Source organism: Lissotriton vulgaris, chromosome 2_1, assembly GCF_964263255.1.
Source record: "Lissotriton vulgaris chromosome 2_1, aLisVul1.2, whole genome shotgun sequence".
NCBI classification, from domain to species: domain Eukaryota; kingdom Metazoa; phylum Chordata; class Amphibia; order Caudata; family Salamandridae; genus Lissotriton; species Lissotriton vulgaris.
The window spans coordinates 1,276,150,712-1,276,167,394 of NC_141687.1; the positions used below are offsets into that span (position 1 = coordinate 1,276,150,712).

A 16,683-nucleotide genomic window follows, 5' to 3' on the forward strand; every position below is an offset into this window, starting at 1 on the left:
ATCTTGAGTTGTTATAGAAATAAATACTTGTTTCTACTCACCTGGTATCCTGTGCTCTTTGAGGGGAAAAGTAACAACATTACACTGGGGGGTATCATTCAAGATAAGAAATCAGAAATGTATACCTTCTACCAGGCTGTGATTTACTGGTTTGCAACTAATGAGCTCATGCAAATTCCTTTACCACCGAAAAAGAAAGCAAAAATATTCCTGAAACTGGGAAGGCTTCTGCCAGCTCATGATGACCTGGAAGTTATTCGAATTAAGTCTCATGCACATCTTATTATGGACCTTTATCAGCCATTAACCCTGTCGGCATACTTATTGTGCCCATCCAGGCTCTCTTGTTTAAACTACTTTGTCTACGACTTGGTTTGATTCCGCTGAAACTGTGCAAGTATGAGCGACTAACTGGTGAGAACGTTTCATGTAGGGGGTGTCGATCCACAACGGAGGCTCTTTTTCATATTATGTTTGTGTATTTATCCCTCCTGCCTCTAGCGCTATGGCCTAGCACCAATTTTTAGACAATTGAACAGTAGAGCTGCATTTGAGAATGCCTGAAGGGGGACTCCTATCAGTTATGTGCAAGAAATTTTAAATTTATGATGTTTGCCACAACGCTGCTGAGCGCTGCTGCTTCATGCAGCAACTGACATTAATTTTTAACATGTAATTTTTGTCATTAGTGTTTGAGCAACATTATTATGGATTGTATTGTACAATCTTGGTTTAACACTGCTGCCTGCTTTCTTTTAGCTTTGGTATTTATATCATCTGCCTATATTAATAGAATTTGATGTGAACAGTACTCACAATTGAACTCTCCGAAAGCATTGTTTAATCGCTATGCTTTCTGCTATTCTGACTTGTTCGGGAACTGCGGATACAGGTAGTCGACGTCGGTATAAACCCCGTCGCATTTGTGTTGTTTTTTTTCTTTTAATTGATGATTTATAATAATTGTGATTAATTGTTTAAAAAAAAAACGTTGAGCCTAGTCCTAGCATAGAATAAAGAATCAATTCTAAAACCGTGTCTAGAATTTCCAAATTTTGTTTTCAAAGTCTCCTTGGTACATTTTAAGTACATTTATAAGTACGATATTTGGATACTGTGTCCACCCTTGAGCGCAGGGACAGACCAGTCAGTACCTTTGCCAGCGAGAGCGGGCAAGCTTCAGAGCGACGACGAACCAGAGAGAGGACAGGAGAGAGCGTCATCTGTTTCACCCGCACCACCAGCGAGCGCGGGGAGGGGCGCGCCCAGGGTAGAGCGCCCGCTGGAGCAACGAGAGGCAGGCCAGAGCGCCACTGTGACCACTGAGCGAGGCTGGACTGAGCGGGAGCAGTGAGGGAACGCCACCCGAGCACAGCCAGAGTCTACCGGTCAGTGCCGCCCTGCGCGCCCGCCCTTTACCCTTTGGGTTTCGATTAATGTACAGGCATTATCCGACCCCCTTCCATCTTCCGCTAGGACGTGGGGTTCCTTTATCCCAAAGGCCGCTTGTTCTTCTCGGGCTGCTTTGAAAGCTTGGGAGCTGGCAGCTGCCTAGTAGACTTTCGGCCAATAAGGAGCGAGATTAGTAGCAGGCCTGCCAATCAGAGTTGGAATAGCTGGAATAGGGCGGGATGGGCTGATTAGCAGGTTTGCTAGCAATGTGATGGCTGCCAACGGCTACTTCAACCCCGTAATGTGGGGGTGCCGATACAAAAGAAGGACGACATTCAGGGATAACTTGGCGGATTCCATACCTTTAGAGGGGTATTCTTTCCAAAGGATGAAGCGATAACCCAGCAGGCCTAGGGGAGGATGTTCTATGTTATAATAAATAATTCGTCAGCGTTCTACAAAATAGCAATAAACTGAAGTAATTGCGGAGTTACTCACTACGTATTGCAATGAATGAGGAGCATCGCAGGTTCAGGGTCACAAGTGAGGTGGTGAGAAAGAACAGCATGGATGTCGGGTGAGATAAATAGTGGGGGAACTTTGTGAAACGACGTTTTCTCAGGTTCTGTCCCTACCTGTTTTCAGTATCCCTGTAGTGTACTCCAATACTGTAACTTGTTTCTGCCTCATTCTAGACCCTGCCCTTTATCTCGCACCCCATCTCTGCCAACTGGTGAAATAATAACGTCAGGTATTCGCTTCTGAGATCCGCTTCTGAGATCCGCAAGCCACAGGTTTGAACCCTGGCAGGCCAAACCCATACTTATATTTTTGGAATTGGCGAGAGCCATAATAAAGACACTATTATACCTATCATCTTCTTCATTACGATTGTGGTGCGTTTCTAATCCATGTTTTGCGTTTGTGCCACACACTTTTGCCTCCTTATGTTTCCTGACTGCTGACTTAATTGCTGCCCCTCTTCATTATAACGAACGCAAGTAATTGAACACAATTCAGCTTAGGGATAAGTATTGTACTAACCAGCCTCGTGGCATAGAGATACTTAAGCATTGGATGCTTGCTCATGGGTCACTTCATGGGTGCATTATTTATATTTGCATAGTGTTCACCAGTAAACCTAATATCTCCTCTAAGATGCTAATTTTGGCACTTCAGGCAATTGAGGCAAATAAAGATGGAAGTAATTTGCACTGGAACGCACAGTTTAGTCAGACGGGTAAGCTAACACTTCATAACTGGTGTCTTGGTTTCGAATGCTGTAAATCAGCTGGAAAATAAGCAGAAGTAATCTTTAACATCATTTGCCAGTCTTTTAAAAAAAAAAACGTATTAAACGTTCTTCAGTATCCATACACAACATCCTACTAGGCAATATTCGTTGATATATCATTATTTCCGTAGTACACATTCTGTTACATATAAACGTTGGAACACACTCGGCTATTCAGTCCGGTTCCCATCTCGAAACGCCACCTGCCCACCACCCCCTCCCGTTCTGAGCCTTGAGGTACCTCCGAGTTGCCCCTGTATACTTCCCAGTGCAGTCACACTTTTACCCATTTCTTGGGACACACCTTGCCGTCATATACTGTTTTTCAGCCTCACAGCAACAGTCCATATCCCTTTTCCAATGTTTCACTGTGGTGGTTGTATGGCTCCGGCAATATTTATTTTGGCCACTAGCAGCCAGATTTGTGGATATTTAGGTCACGTCAGTTCACCCGATATGCCTAACACATGCCACCTGGCATCCATAGGAATTTCCGGTCCCACGACTTCCGACATTATTTGCGTCACCCCCGCCAATACTGCTGTATGATCGGCCAGTCCCATATAATATGAAAGAAGGTACCCCTCTGACAATTTTCTGTGGGTATGCATCCCAGCTTGAACATGAGTGCACTGGTGGAGTAAGGATTCGCAGTTGGACTAGTCTAAACCTTGCCCTGATCGCCACCTCTCAAGGGCTTTGCGCCACCTCCACCTAGTAGTCGTCCTCCTCCAGCAGGCCCACATCGGATTCCCAGGTAGCATCCGCCAGTCTTGGCAGTTTTTATGACAACATTTTGATTGCTCTAGAACTGACGACTGAAGAATGTTGTCTAAATGTATATATATATATATATATATATATATATTCTTTCATACCATGCTTCACGATAAAAGACGGCGCTGACTCCGTGAATATATTTAGGGCTGTTTTATACCGGACCTATTGGAGTTTGTTTGGATTAAAAAGATTTCTTTGGCACTAATAACGTTTTTTTGTTTTTTTTTAATTGAAATTTTGTCAATAATATACAATCACCTCATCAACAGTTACATTAAGAATGCAATTACGTTATGAGCAGTATCAAGAACATTCATCAAATAAAGAGCTGTAGTACTTGGAGCAAATGGATGTTAGTGGATGCCAAAATACATTACAAGCATGTAATAATATTGTATATAGCAATGTGTGGGTAGCCTGTACAGTTGTTACGATATTCATATGTAAACAGAGGGAGTCAGGAGGGGACCACCCCTGGATATCGAGGACAATAGCGGAAGGGGGCACATACAGCAGATCTCTCTCCAGAGAGGGAAATGTCATGTCTAAATGCATAAAGCGTGTATGCCTCACGGCTTATCGGTTGCAATGGTAGGGTGTTCTAGCGGGTATGACTGCAGTGGGCCCCAAATGTCACTGGCGTGAGGAATAGGGGAGTAGTTCAGCATGTGTGCAGAGTTGATCTTGCCAAAGGATCATGTCGCCCAGCCATTCCTTAAGCTTGGGTGCTCGGCCACTGCCTCACCTACAGGCCACTCGGCGCTTAGCCAACACTAGAAAAAAGGACACGAGTTTCTGATACATGACAGGAATATGTTCAGAATACCCTAGGGTGTAATAAGTGGTGATCTGGAGATGGGTGCGGAAGTCATAAAGCCCAGGGCCTTGAGGATCTGACACCAATAATGAAGTACCCCAGGGCACCCCCATGCTAGGTGTAAACAGTTAGCATGTTCTGCCTGACACCTGTCGCATCTGTTAGTTGCGTAAGCCAAAATTGTGAAGTCTGACCGGGGTGTAATAACTGCGGTGGAGGAATCTGTAGCATTTGACACAGAGCCTACTATTGGAAGAGACCTGCTCTGTCTACTTGCAGCAGTACATCCATTGGTCATCGGTTAGGTCCTGATTCAGTTCTGCCACTCATTTAGCGCGAGATGCGCATGGCGAGTAATCATTATCTACATACAAGGTGTGATAAAGTGTGGACACCAAGTGTGAAGCAGAGTCTGCGCACACAATTTGGTGCAATGGTGTCAAGGTGTTCGGTTCAGAAGGGTATGTGGAGTGACAAGCCTGTATGCCATGACGAAGACGAGCATATAGAAAGGTGTCCATGGTAGATGGTGGGGGGTCATGGCCCATTTGCTGGAGAGTACGGAACTTTCTTCTGACATATAGGTCTCCTCAGCTTTAATATTCTGTGTGCTTACCATCTTCCTAAATATGTCCTCCTGCAATAATGCCACATCTGGGTGATAGGTGAGTGGTAGAAGGGGGGGGAATAGAGGCAGGATTCAGACGTGCGATCCAAGATGCAAGCCCAGGCCTTCATCGTGTAGTCAACAGAGGTGGGGCTACGCCCCCGAAGTTCAACGCTGGAGACTAAGAAGCCATCCAGTGGGATAGGATCCGCAAGCCAGTGTTAACCCCTTCGCTGCTGATGACGAGCTCAGCTCGTCATCAGCCACTGTGGTCGTGTGCTGATGACGAGCTGAGCTCGTCATGTAACGCGGGTTTTTGTAAATTGCAGCACAGCGGAAAAATTGCAGCCGCAGCAATGTGGTTAAGTTGCGACATGTGGAGTATAATGTGATGAGTGGAACCAGTAGTGAGCGAAGTGTGCCTGCGCGTTTATATAGTATAATTCGAAATTCGGGAAGCCTTCCTCCGCATAAGCCCGCACAAGTGTGTCCCATTGACTGTGTGGCTGTTTGGCGGCCAGGATCATAAGGGATGTTGAGGAATAAATGTAAAAATTTGGGAAGAATAACCATTTTTATGAGGGATATACGACCAGCCATGGTTAAGGGTAGTGCAATCCAACGAGTAATACAGCCAGTGACATGTTCCACCGCATACCCGCAGTTAAGACGCATTAGCTCATCCCGGTCCGCTGCAACCCGGATCCTCAAGTATTTAACCTTGTCCTCGCACCACACAATGGGATAATCTGTTTCAAAGGGTGTAGCAACAATGGTCAGTGGAAATATTTGTGATTTAGTCCAGGTAATATACTGGAGTGGCTGCCAAATTTAACAAATTCGTGCATGAGTGGGTTTAAATTTTGACTAGGGTTTTTTTATGTAGAGGGTTACATCATCCGCATAAAGGGAAATGAGGATGGGACGAAGGAGGCAACGAAGGCCTACGTGGTTGTAGTGTTGCCCATGGTTCCAACACTAGGGCAAAGAGGATAGGGGACACCCCTGACGGGTGCCGCAGGATAGGGAGAAGGAGGGGTAGGTGTGCCCGTTGATCAAAATTCTTGCTGTTGGTGAGGTATTCAACAAACTGACCCAAGAAAAGAAGCGAATGGGGAGTCCCATACATTGCAAGACAGTGAAGAGGTAATCCCACTCCACAGAATCAAAAGCCTTGGAGGCGTCTAAAAAAACTGCCACCAGCACCAGTTTAGGATCGACCGTTTGTAAAATGGAGAATAAGGTTGTGGGACGTCGTTCTCCCAGGAATGAATCCCGCCTAGTCTGGAAGGACCAATTTGTCCAGTAGGAGGCTCAGGCGATTCGCCAATAATTTAGCAAGAATCTTAGTATCTGTGTTTATAAGCGAAAGGGGCCTCCTTCATTGAGGCAGGAAGAGTTTGTGTCTCGTGAGCTTCAAGAAAAACCTCTTTCAGTATTGGGAGTAGCTGATCAATGTAGGATTTGTAAAAATCAATGGATAGGCTGTCAGATCCTGGAGCTTTGCCTGATTTAATCCGCAGCTCATCATCCTCAAATGGCGCGTAGAAAGTGATGAATGTATTTAGTATGTCGTGACTGTTCCTATGCCGCACACCCTCATCATCGACCACCTCAAGCACATAGCGGCGGGCAATGAAATACTTGCCTCTTGTGAGAAGTTGGCCTGGTATATGGTGTTCACTATTCTAGTGAGCACCTTGCACCAGTCCAAACGACCCTTATGGTGATTGGTTGTAAGTCAACCTTATAGACAGCTATCCTAGGGGTAGCATGGACAAAAGCAGTCTTAGGCTGAACTCAGGAGGGCATGTGAAGCCAGCTGTTTTACCATATGCAATCCCTTTTAATACCAAATGAAAGGACACCACACAAGGTATATATTATAAAATATATGTATTTATTTCTAGAATAATCCCTTTAACTCTTTATGAGCACAGGAGCACAAGCGTTAAACGAAGAACACAGTATAACATACAATAAGCTGCACAATTATGGATAGGCCGGGTGGCCACTCAAACCATATATTAAGAAAGTGGTATAAGTACCACGCCACGAACAATGAACAGGCCTAGGGCCTTGGGAATCGCTGGACCTACACTGGACTAACGAAGGGTAGGTCGGGAGAGGCCCACAGGATACGGGTGCAGAGTCTATAGGCAACCACGTTCACCATATAAGTCAATGGTGTGTAAAAATCAGAAAGTTGTAGGTTTCAGAGACTTCCGACTGGACTAGAACTTAGCCACTTAAAACTAGGACACTAGAGGTGTAATCCCCTATGGGAGCACTGAAGTTAGCTCGTTACCTCACCCACAGGATGCGGGTGCATAGGTGCCAAAGTGTGTCTGGTGACTTGGAGTTCTATGGAGCCTGTAGATGAAGATGCTGCAGGCAGCCAGGAGAGAAGAGTCCGGTTGGATCCAAGGGTGGATCGAAGATGTAGAGTACCTGAAAGCAGAGGGGACAATTAAAGTAAATAGCCAGTGACCAGCGAGGAACCAGGAAGGAACCAGGCGATGTCGGGTTGCAATCAGGTGATGTCGAGGTGTTTGTCTCCGCTGCCACGTGGACCAGGAAGGATCGAGGATGACCAGCTGGTGAACACGAGCTGTCCCACGAAGGCTCTTGCTGTCGGCGGTGTCGGTACTCGATTCGGAGTCACCAAGCCTTGGCAAAGGCAACCCACGCAGGATGCGAAGATGTCTTCTTAATCGGACCAGGAAGGTCAGATCAATGGCTCCTTTTCAGGGGAGCTGGGGCCAGTCTGGAGCAACCAGACCAGCAGTGTTGTTTCGAGGTTTCGTCGTCACAGAGGCCACTAGCCAACAGGCAAGCGACCGGACAACGCATCAAGCAGGAAAAGTGCAAAAGGTCCCCACGCAGCACTCGGAGAGTGTGGAGAGGTGATCTTTGGAGCACAGGCTGCTCGGAGCTGGGGCTTCTCAAACCCCAAAGCACAGTGTCGAGGGTGCCTCGGGAGCTGCGCTGGAAGCACTTCGTCGACTTTTCAAGATGGCCGGTCCCATGTCTCGTCGCCTCCACGGGTCTAAGCTTTGCTGGGACTGTGGATTGGGCTGTTGGAATTCTGGGAGTCCAGGTCTTGTCGGTCTCTGTCGTTCGAGCTCCGGCGGGAGCAATGGCAAAGAAAGTTGTCGCGCTGATGGTGCCTGCTTGCACAGGGTGGCCACTCCTTGACCACAAGGGAGATTCTTCAGTCTTCTACGTTGCGTAGGATGTCGAAGGGTCCATAGTTTCGTTTCAAAGTTTCAGTCAGGATGATCTAAATTGCATTGGGACAGCTCCTACCTTTATTCCAAATCAAGGGGCTGGATCACCTGCTAGGTCCCTCCTATGGGTGGGACCCAGGAAGGGGGTGGTTACACCCCTTTTCCTTTGTACAGTTTCGCGCCAGAGCTGGGGCTGGAGTGCCCAACACCGGTTTGAACTGGACTATGCATGGGGAGCCTTGTGCGCCCCAGGCAGTGTCTAGTTTCATTCAACCCTCCCTGCTACAATCCACTATCTCCTGTCTGGGGTGGTGTAACACCTCCCTGTGACATAATACCATTTGTCCAGACCTCCCCTGCCGGAGTTTCGGTCAGCAGCAGGAGGCCAGACTCGTGTCTGTGGCAGCAGCATCCATTTTGTGATGCTGGGGCTCTGGTTAGATTTAACTGTGTTTAAGCAAAGTAACATGTCTTCTCCCTCTAGAAGGGTGGAATGCTACCCCAGTCGCCAGAACTGGCGAAGGGGTAGTATTCCAAAGCGTATGACACCTTACAGCCCCTGGTAGGCCTTGGATGCACCTATGCCCTGGGTACCTATAGTACACTGTACAGGGGCTGATAAGGTGACCCAATATCCAATTGGAGATGTACCTAGGGTACATGGAGTCCATTTTACAGAGAGAGCAGATAGACTGGGGCCCTGATTAGCAGAATCCCAGGCCAACTAAATCGAAAACCAGCTAAGCACTAGGCAAAAAATCTGGGGTAACCATAGTCGGGTATCCACCTTCCTACACCTCTGAACTTCACCTTGCGGTCTGCAGTGGTTGTGTAGTCTGTACGTTTTTCACAGAGCAAAGCCTGGTGTGTGCCAGAAGTATTGTTCCACATGTCCCCTTAAAATCATTTAATCTCGCCCTCTAAGAGCTGCAGATTTCTTCTGATGTCACAGAGTACTCCGAAGCTCTTGGACATGCCTATGCCCTGGTGGTGGTGGATGATGCCTATTAAGCGGATTAGATGCGGTGTTCGGCCTCTCTAAGTTGCCCATCGTGCTTGTCAACTTTGTGTTTTAAGAAGTCGAGGCGATTGTTCATCGTATCCATCTTCCCGGACAGGTCTGATGGACTATGCTGGACAGCCAAAAGAAGTGTCTTGACGTCGTCCCCAGGAGGTTGAGAGGATGTTTGACTTTGAGACCGTGGAAGGATATGGAGTCTATACCAGTCAGCGTATCAGAGGTAGAGTAAAGTGCGACTGGGCAAAGATTTGTGCAAAAAAAACCATCTAAGTCGACAGCGCGCACCAGTAGAAGGTCCCCAGGAGTTGGCCGCTTAATGGTAATTAATGGTAATTGCAGTGCGCAGCAGTTTGTGAGGGGACCACAGGCTGGTATCAGATAGTGGACCCGGATAGGCCTTGTGAAAGTAGGGAGCACTCCAGTACTGTGTGTAGGGATATCGTACGTTGAGGTGCCAGGTAAAATAAGGGGATTAATATTCAAGTGTACAATGTCACATAAGGACCAATTTTTTCCCCACGTCAGGCATTATGGAGCAGTATGCAACTTGCAAGTGATTTCACACTATGGGGCTCTGCGGCGTAACGGCTGGCTGCTCATGCGGGTATCGGGTGTTCCCTGGTGGATGGGCACACCGTGGCCTTGCCAGTTCGAGGTAAAACGACTCCGCAGGTGGGGTGAAAATGTAGGATTGCCAGTCCGCGTATGCCAGTTGGGCCAAGCCTTTGCGGGGGACAGTCCGGGTTCGGGCCAGTCCTCAATAGCGTGCCCCCCCCCCCATCCAGAGTAGAGGCGACAGGCTGTCCGCACGCGCAGAGGTGGATTCTCGCCGCAGGGCCCCTCGGCGTAGTGGTAGTCCGCACACGTGGGTGCCAGGCGTTTCACAGTGAATGGGGTCAGTGTGACTGTCTGTCAGAAGTATGGCGGACGTTCAGAGGCAGTGGAAAAAAATCTCCGGCCCACAGATACAAGTTGCGCTGGGTCTGTGCAGGGATATTCAGGTGCCGCGCCTGCTGGCGGTGACTTTGCCTCAACGAGTTAGACGTCGCTGGCTGGTCCGGTGTGTTGAAGCACTGTGCTAACGGAGGGAGGTGGGTAGGGGGAAACGGCGCAGGTTCTGCTGTCCCCGTTGATCTGGAGCCCTCGCAACATGCGCGCGGCTTACCTCAGTGTTCGTCAAGCCGATGGTCACAGGCGCAGCTGGTGGAGAGCATGTACCAGCAGGGCGGGCAGGAGAACGGCACGCCGCCGAAGGCCCCAGACCAATCTCAGAAGTCTGCAGGCCCAGTCCCACTTGGGGGACTAGCGTAGAGGCGGACGCCAACCAGGTCTCAAGCCCAAGTGCCTGCCTCCACGCCCTGCAGCAGAAACAATTCCGCCAAAGCACAACCGATCACTCAGGAGTCGCGATTTTTCGCCCAGCGTGGCAGGAGAGTCTGGCTTGTAGGCAGGTTAATTCAGCAGTCTGGAATCCCTGGTAAATACACGGATATTTTACAGATTTCTTCACCGAGCCTTCGGAGCCTGACAGTTGTGCGGCCATTTTGGATGTGTGCCACCTAGCGCCCCAATTCTTTGGCACTAATAAAGTTGTATCCAATTTGAGGGGAGTAATTTTGAATCAACAAAATTAAAAGTGTGGTAATTTTAAATCGTGTGCATTTAATTTATGTAACCCAACCAGAGTTTGGAGCTGGAACTGTGCGTACATTAAATCTTACTTTTCACCTTAATGCTCCTCTGCAGCTAAATGCCCTGCATGTTTACTGCCACTTAACAGATTATATAACTGATCTTTACACAGTCACTTTAAAGTTGAAAGTTGACAGGTTTTTCTATTCAATACACCGTGTGATTTTTCAGTAGGGGGTAGGGGTATTATCCTCACTACATATAGGGAGTACAGCAGACTATCATAGTGCTCATTGACCCACTTATGGCTTTTTTCCAATCCCCATTTTCCGTAGTCCCTAGTAAAGTTCAGTTAAAAAGGCAAAGCATATGAGAGGTACTATGCAAGATACAGGGCCGCTAGTAGTTGAATATTATCGCACTAATAAGGTCTGGGGTTTGGAAGAATTACTCATCGGGCCCTTTTCCTCCTAGAACAAAATTAGCAAAATCAGACTTTCAGGATAAAAGCTTTATTGTAGCTTGCTGTTGTGTTTTTTTGCAGCTTTGTTACCACTTCTAGTAGTAAGTTACTATTGGACCACGGACTACTGCTTATTGGTATCAGAAGGCTGTATGACATTCTGTATGATAAGGAAAAAAAATAGTGCCCATGTTTTTAATGCAGTGTGAAATTTCCCTTGTGTTTACATTTTCTTGTTTTTGGTTGCGATTTGTAATTGTTTAGGCATGAACTTGTTCTTTCTTTCTTTTTAATGGACATTTTTGTTTTGTTCTTCAGACCTGGCAACATCCTGACTGGTTGACAAGTTTGAAACCCCTCTGTTGGAACCATGCTGTCAGCCGCCCAGCTGCTCGATGAGCTTATGGGCAGGGATCGGAACTTGGCTCCTGACCGGAAGCGAGGCAATGTGCGCTGGGACCATGAAAGTGTGTGTAAATACTATCTCTGTGAGTTTTGCCCTGCCGAACTGTTCACTAACACTCGCTCTGACCTGGGTCCCTGTGAAAAGATCCATGATGAAAATTTACGTAAACAGTATGAAAAAAGTTCTCGCTTTTTGAAAGCTGGCTATGAAAGAGACTTTCTTCGATATTTGGAGAGCTTACTTGCAGATGTTGAACGCCGTATACGTAGGGGGCATGCACGTTTGGCCTTGTCTCAGAGCCAACGGGCTGCTGGACCCACAGGCAAAAATGAAGAAAAAGTTCAGGTATTAACTGAAAAAATGGATGAACTTCTGCAGCAAATTGAAGAACTGGGGTCTGAGGGAAAGGTGGAAGAAGCCCAAGGAATGATGAAACTAGTTGAACAACTCAAAGAGGAAAGAGAACTACTCAAGTCTACAACATCTACCATTGAGAGCTTTGCAGCCCAGGAAAAGCAAATGGAAGTATGTGAAGTGTGTGGGGCCTTTTTAATTGTAGGGGATGCACAGTCCAGGGTGGATGACCATTTAATGGGAAAACAGCATGTGGGCTATGCTACAATCAAATCCACTGTTGAAAAGTTAAAAGAAAAATTAAGGAAAAAAACTGAAGAACCTGACCGTGATGACCGTTTAAAGAAAGAAAAAGAAGAAAAAGACCGGGAGCCAGAAGAGGGCAAGAAACGAAGAGATGAGGAGGAAAAGTCTCGTGACCGAGAAAGACGGAAAAGAAGTGGCTCTCGGAGTAGACATTCGAGCAGGACCTCAGACGAGAGAGGTAGCAGATCACGAGACCACCGGAGATCTAGGAGCCGTGATAGAAGGAGAAGCAGGAGTAGAGAACGTCAAAGGAGCCGTGACCGAGCTGAACGAAAACATAGGTCACGCAGTCGGGAAAGAAGATCTAGAAGCAGGGACCGCAGGCCCCACCGGCACCGAAGCAGAAGCAGAGATGGTGAGCGTGAAGGAAAACCAAAAGAACGAGAGAAGAGGTCCTCTGATGAAAAGAGGAGAAACTGAAAATCTACCTGTCAAGCAATAAGTACAGTCACAAAATGCAAGGATAAGCGGGCGGTACTGAAGGACATACAATCTAACAGTGACACTTTCAATTTATAACTGATCAGAGCAACCTCGTTTCAGGAACAACTAAGCAATGAAGCTGTTGAAATCCACACGAAAGCTTAAATTGGAGATCCTAAAATCAGGTGGAAAAAAGATAACGGTTTTGAGAAGCTTGAGGCTTGTTTTTCATTTTAACGAAACACATTGTCTAACACCCATAATCTGAAGGTGTGTGTGAAATTAGCATACATGCTGTTTGATAAATTTGAAACCTTTATCCGTCTCTTGTCGTTTCCTCCAAAGACATTTGAACATACCTGGAGTACCTGAAACTGTGGCTTGCACAATGTTTGCGGAGTTTTCATTCTTTGGCACTGAAACACGAGGATTACTGTTGAAATTTGTTTGTATAAGCCAAGTTACAATAAATCCATTTTTTTACAGCTTGGCTAAGCTACTTGATGTAAAAAGTAAAGAACAAAACTGTAGATAGCGACATGCATGTCATATAAGTAGTAGTATCTGCATGGTGTGTGTGTAACATACTGTTATCAGGCTAGACCTGCAATGCCAATCACGACTACAGAATAAGCATTAGATCTACTTGGATCTTTAGGCACTCTTTTGTAAATAGTCATTAAAAAGGCTTGCCTGGCGGTCATGATTAGTTACAAGAACTCAGAAATCCTCCCCAGTAAAAAATTGGTTATGGATTAACCCCTCACTTAATCTGCCCCGGTTCTAGAAGGGCATGATAGACACTGGGGAGTCGAGTCGAGGTGGCTTCTCTACTTTAAGTAGTTAATTTTAGGATCCTGACTTTATATTTATTATGTTTGTGGGTAACCTTGCATCCAACCAAGGAACTGCTTTCAGTGAATTTTGACCATTTATGTAATTAATTATCCCCCTCTTATTTAAGAAAACATTTCTGCCCTACTTTGGTTCCAGTTACAGCAATGGGAGTCTTGTGTTGAAACCGATTGGCAATGTGAGCATATTATATCTCGTTCTAATGAGTAGAGTTTCACAATTTTGAGCTAAAACAACAACATTGTGATAAGTCCTGAGTACATGGTGCACATTGGTGACGTTATGTTCAGTTGTTTTTAAGTTACATGTGCACAGTCCTTTCAAATAGTGAGTTAAATGTGACCTTCATTCCCACGCCCCATTGCCAAACTTGCTCTAACTGGGCAAATACCTTCTAGAGCCCTCCTCGCCAAAGAGACCAGCTTTGTTTTAACATTTATTTTTGGAACAGCCTAAAAGCTGAAAAACATGATATATTTAAAGTGATAAGAAGTTGCCTGTCCGTGACCTGTTCAGCACATAACTGTGTACTGGTCTTGTTACTGATGTCGAAAGAAGGAGAACTCGCATTCAAGTGCAATGGGTGTGGCAACGCAGTTAAGCAAAGCATATGTATATTTAATGAGCTTCAAATTGCTTTGGTTAGAAACACTTTTTCCACTAACTGTCCTGTTAGCTTCTTCCTTTCTTCACACTTTTCCATGAAACCGACCATCTAGGACCCCCTCCTCCTTGGTTATTGAGGATTAGTTGTTCATTCTGTCTTTATGCAATGGCGGTAAAATACAAAGCTTTTTTTATTTTTTTAAATTAACGATTTATTTAATTGAGAATATAGAGCCTTTAGGGGTTCTTTCATTTTGCTGATCTGTGAATGTGTTCATGAAGTATAATTAATGTTACTGATCAGGTTTCAAATTTTCAAAGTGGGTAATTTTGTTGTTCGTTTGCTTTTTTCTGTGCTACATTTTCCACCAAGTGCTAGTTTTTCACATATGGCACTTTTGTGTGTCCCGTCTCCCCCCCCCCCCCCCCCCCCCCCCCAGGTCTTATTGTATTTTTTTTTATTAAGTGTACCTATTCAGTTCGGATCAAACCAGTCTGGGTAGCAGGGTGCGTTCCGTAGTTCTGGGAACGCCTTCCAACATGTGCTGGTTACCAAGGCAGTGCATGGCTTTGCAAAGGTACGTGTACAGCAACTTCATGTTACGGAAGCAAAGAGAAATGTTTGCAAAAGCATTGGAGGGAAAAGAGCTAAAAACGATGCTACAAAGTGTATACATCATGAACATGGTTGGGTTAAGCAGGAGGACCAAAAGCAGGAGAGTCAAGTGGGGAAATGGAAACGTTTCGGGTTTCTGCCCGAAGGTAAGCGAGTGGTTAATTGTCCTAAGTAGCGTACGCAAATAAAATAATAAGTTTGTCTTGTGGATTGTAACAATCATCTGATTAATGCTACAAGTGGTGCTACTGATATCCCAGACTGAACTTATTTTGGGCCAAATAAGTTGGGGTATAAGAGCTTTTAGATGATGCAGAACGTTTCTCCTCAAGTGCTGGCTATTGTAAAGGCTACACGAAACTGAAAACCATCAAAAGAGTTTGTCCTGAACAGCAAGCAAGCTCCAATACATAAATGGTTCATCACAGTAAAACTATTTACATTCACCCTTCAAATTTATTTCTCTGGAAAGACATAAACATCTTGGCTCCAGCAGTCCTATCGTTCTAAAGTTGGGGCTCGTGTCCATTAACCAAACTTCAGAATTGCAGTCTGAGCCTGGGTTGTATCCCACCTGGACAGCTGTAATGAACTGTTCACTAACATCCATCCCCCTTACCCATCTTCTTCCCTGCATTCCAAACAATTGCACAAAAAGTATCTTATTTCCCTGATGCACCCTTCAGGATCTTTATTGAGTCTCATACATTCTGAAGTCCTGAAGACAAGCTGTGTGCTCATTTGCACAGATGATCTAGAATTCCCTGCCAACACAGATCTGTTGAGTTCTTCAATCTCCAGAAGGAATTCAAGATGTGCACCATCATAGATGTTGTTACCATTTGCTTTGTCTAGTTGACACCGAAACGGGCTCTATGAGAAATAACCCTGCACTACCTGTAGTATGTGCTTCCCCCTCCCTGCATCCCACCCATTCTGTTGAACAATACTCCATTGCTTTATAGCTAGGTTTATGCTTTATCAACTCAAACATTCACGCAGACCTAAGGGGTGTGTTATCTTCACATGTTGAAGGCACAGAAGTATGTTGATAAGTGTTTTTTTTTTTTTTTTTTACTGAGCAGATTCGAGAAATACAAATAGCAATACATAATTAGATAAATAACAAAAATATGATTTTATATTATACATTACAGAAAGTAAGAAGCTTACAAAATTCAGGATGGCAGATATATAAAAATCAGCAAAGAGTACATTCAATTTTCAAGTCATTAAGACCATAACATATTAACTCGATATATCTTTAGAACGCAAATTTCAAAAAAACCAAAATCTTTGAAATGAAGTGTATCCTTAAACTAAAGATCTTCTATTTACATGCATTATGCTAACGTAAACTCATTTTAATCCCTTTGCTGTTCATACCAATTGGCTATTGGTGACCAAATTAGTTCCCCATGTAGTCGAGATTTTTTCCCTCTGGTTCTATAGATGGCTACTTCTTGTTTGTATATTGCTAGAAGTCTATTGAGCCATCCCTGAAAAGCTGGAGCCTCAGAGTCCTTCCATCTAGTTGCTGAGATAATTCTATAGATAGCAGTACCTATGTAAGTAATAGAAATTTCTGGGTTACTAAAATCTAGAGAACTATCATAGCCTAGCAGGAACAGAGTTGTTGATGTTCTTATTTCATGGCCAAAAATCTCAGCCCAGTATTTTGTAATGCTTTTCTTAATTTGTTCTAATTTAGGACAGTCAGAAAACATATGTATCAAATTTGCAGGTCCAAGTGTACATCTGGGACATTTATCATGAGCAATCTTACCCCAAGTAAACAGTTTGGAGGGTGTGTAATATAAGTTGTATATAGTTTTGTAAATTTGGGCCTTTAGATTACTAGCTAATAAAACGTTAGAAGAT

The 16,683-nt window shown here is 45.2% G+C and overlaps 1 protein-coding gene across 1 annotated transcript; it reads left to right on the forward strand.

Annotated features, from left to right (window-relative positions):
- Window positions 1-1,125: 1,125 nt before the first annotated feature.
- LOC147732484 (luc7-like protein 3) lies at window positions 1,126-13,210 on the forward strand. Its single transcript, XM_086956991.1, has 2 exons — window positions 1,126-1,388; window positions 11,555-13,210. Exon 2 carries the CDS (start codon window positions 11,607-11,609, stop codon window positions 12,720-12,722), a length of 1,116 nt encoding a protein of 371 aa, XP_086813117.1. The 5' UTR covers window positions 1,126-1,388; window positions 11,555-11,606; the 3' UTR covers window positions 12,723-13,210.
- The last annotated feature ends 3,473 nt before the right edge of the window (window positions 13,211-16,683 follow it).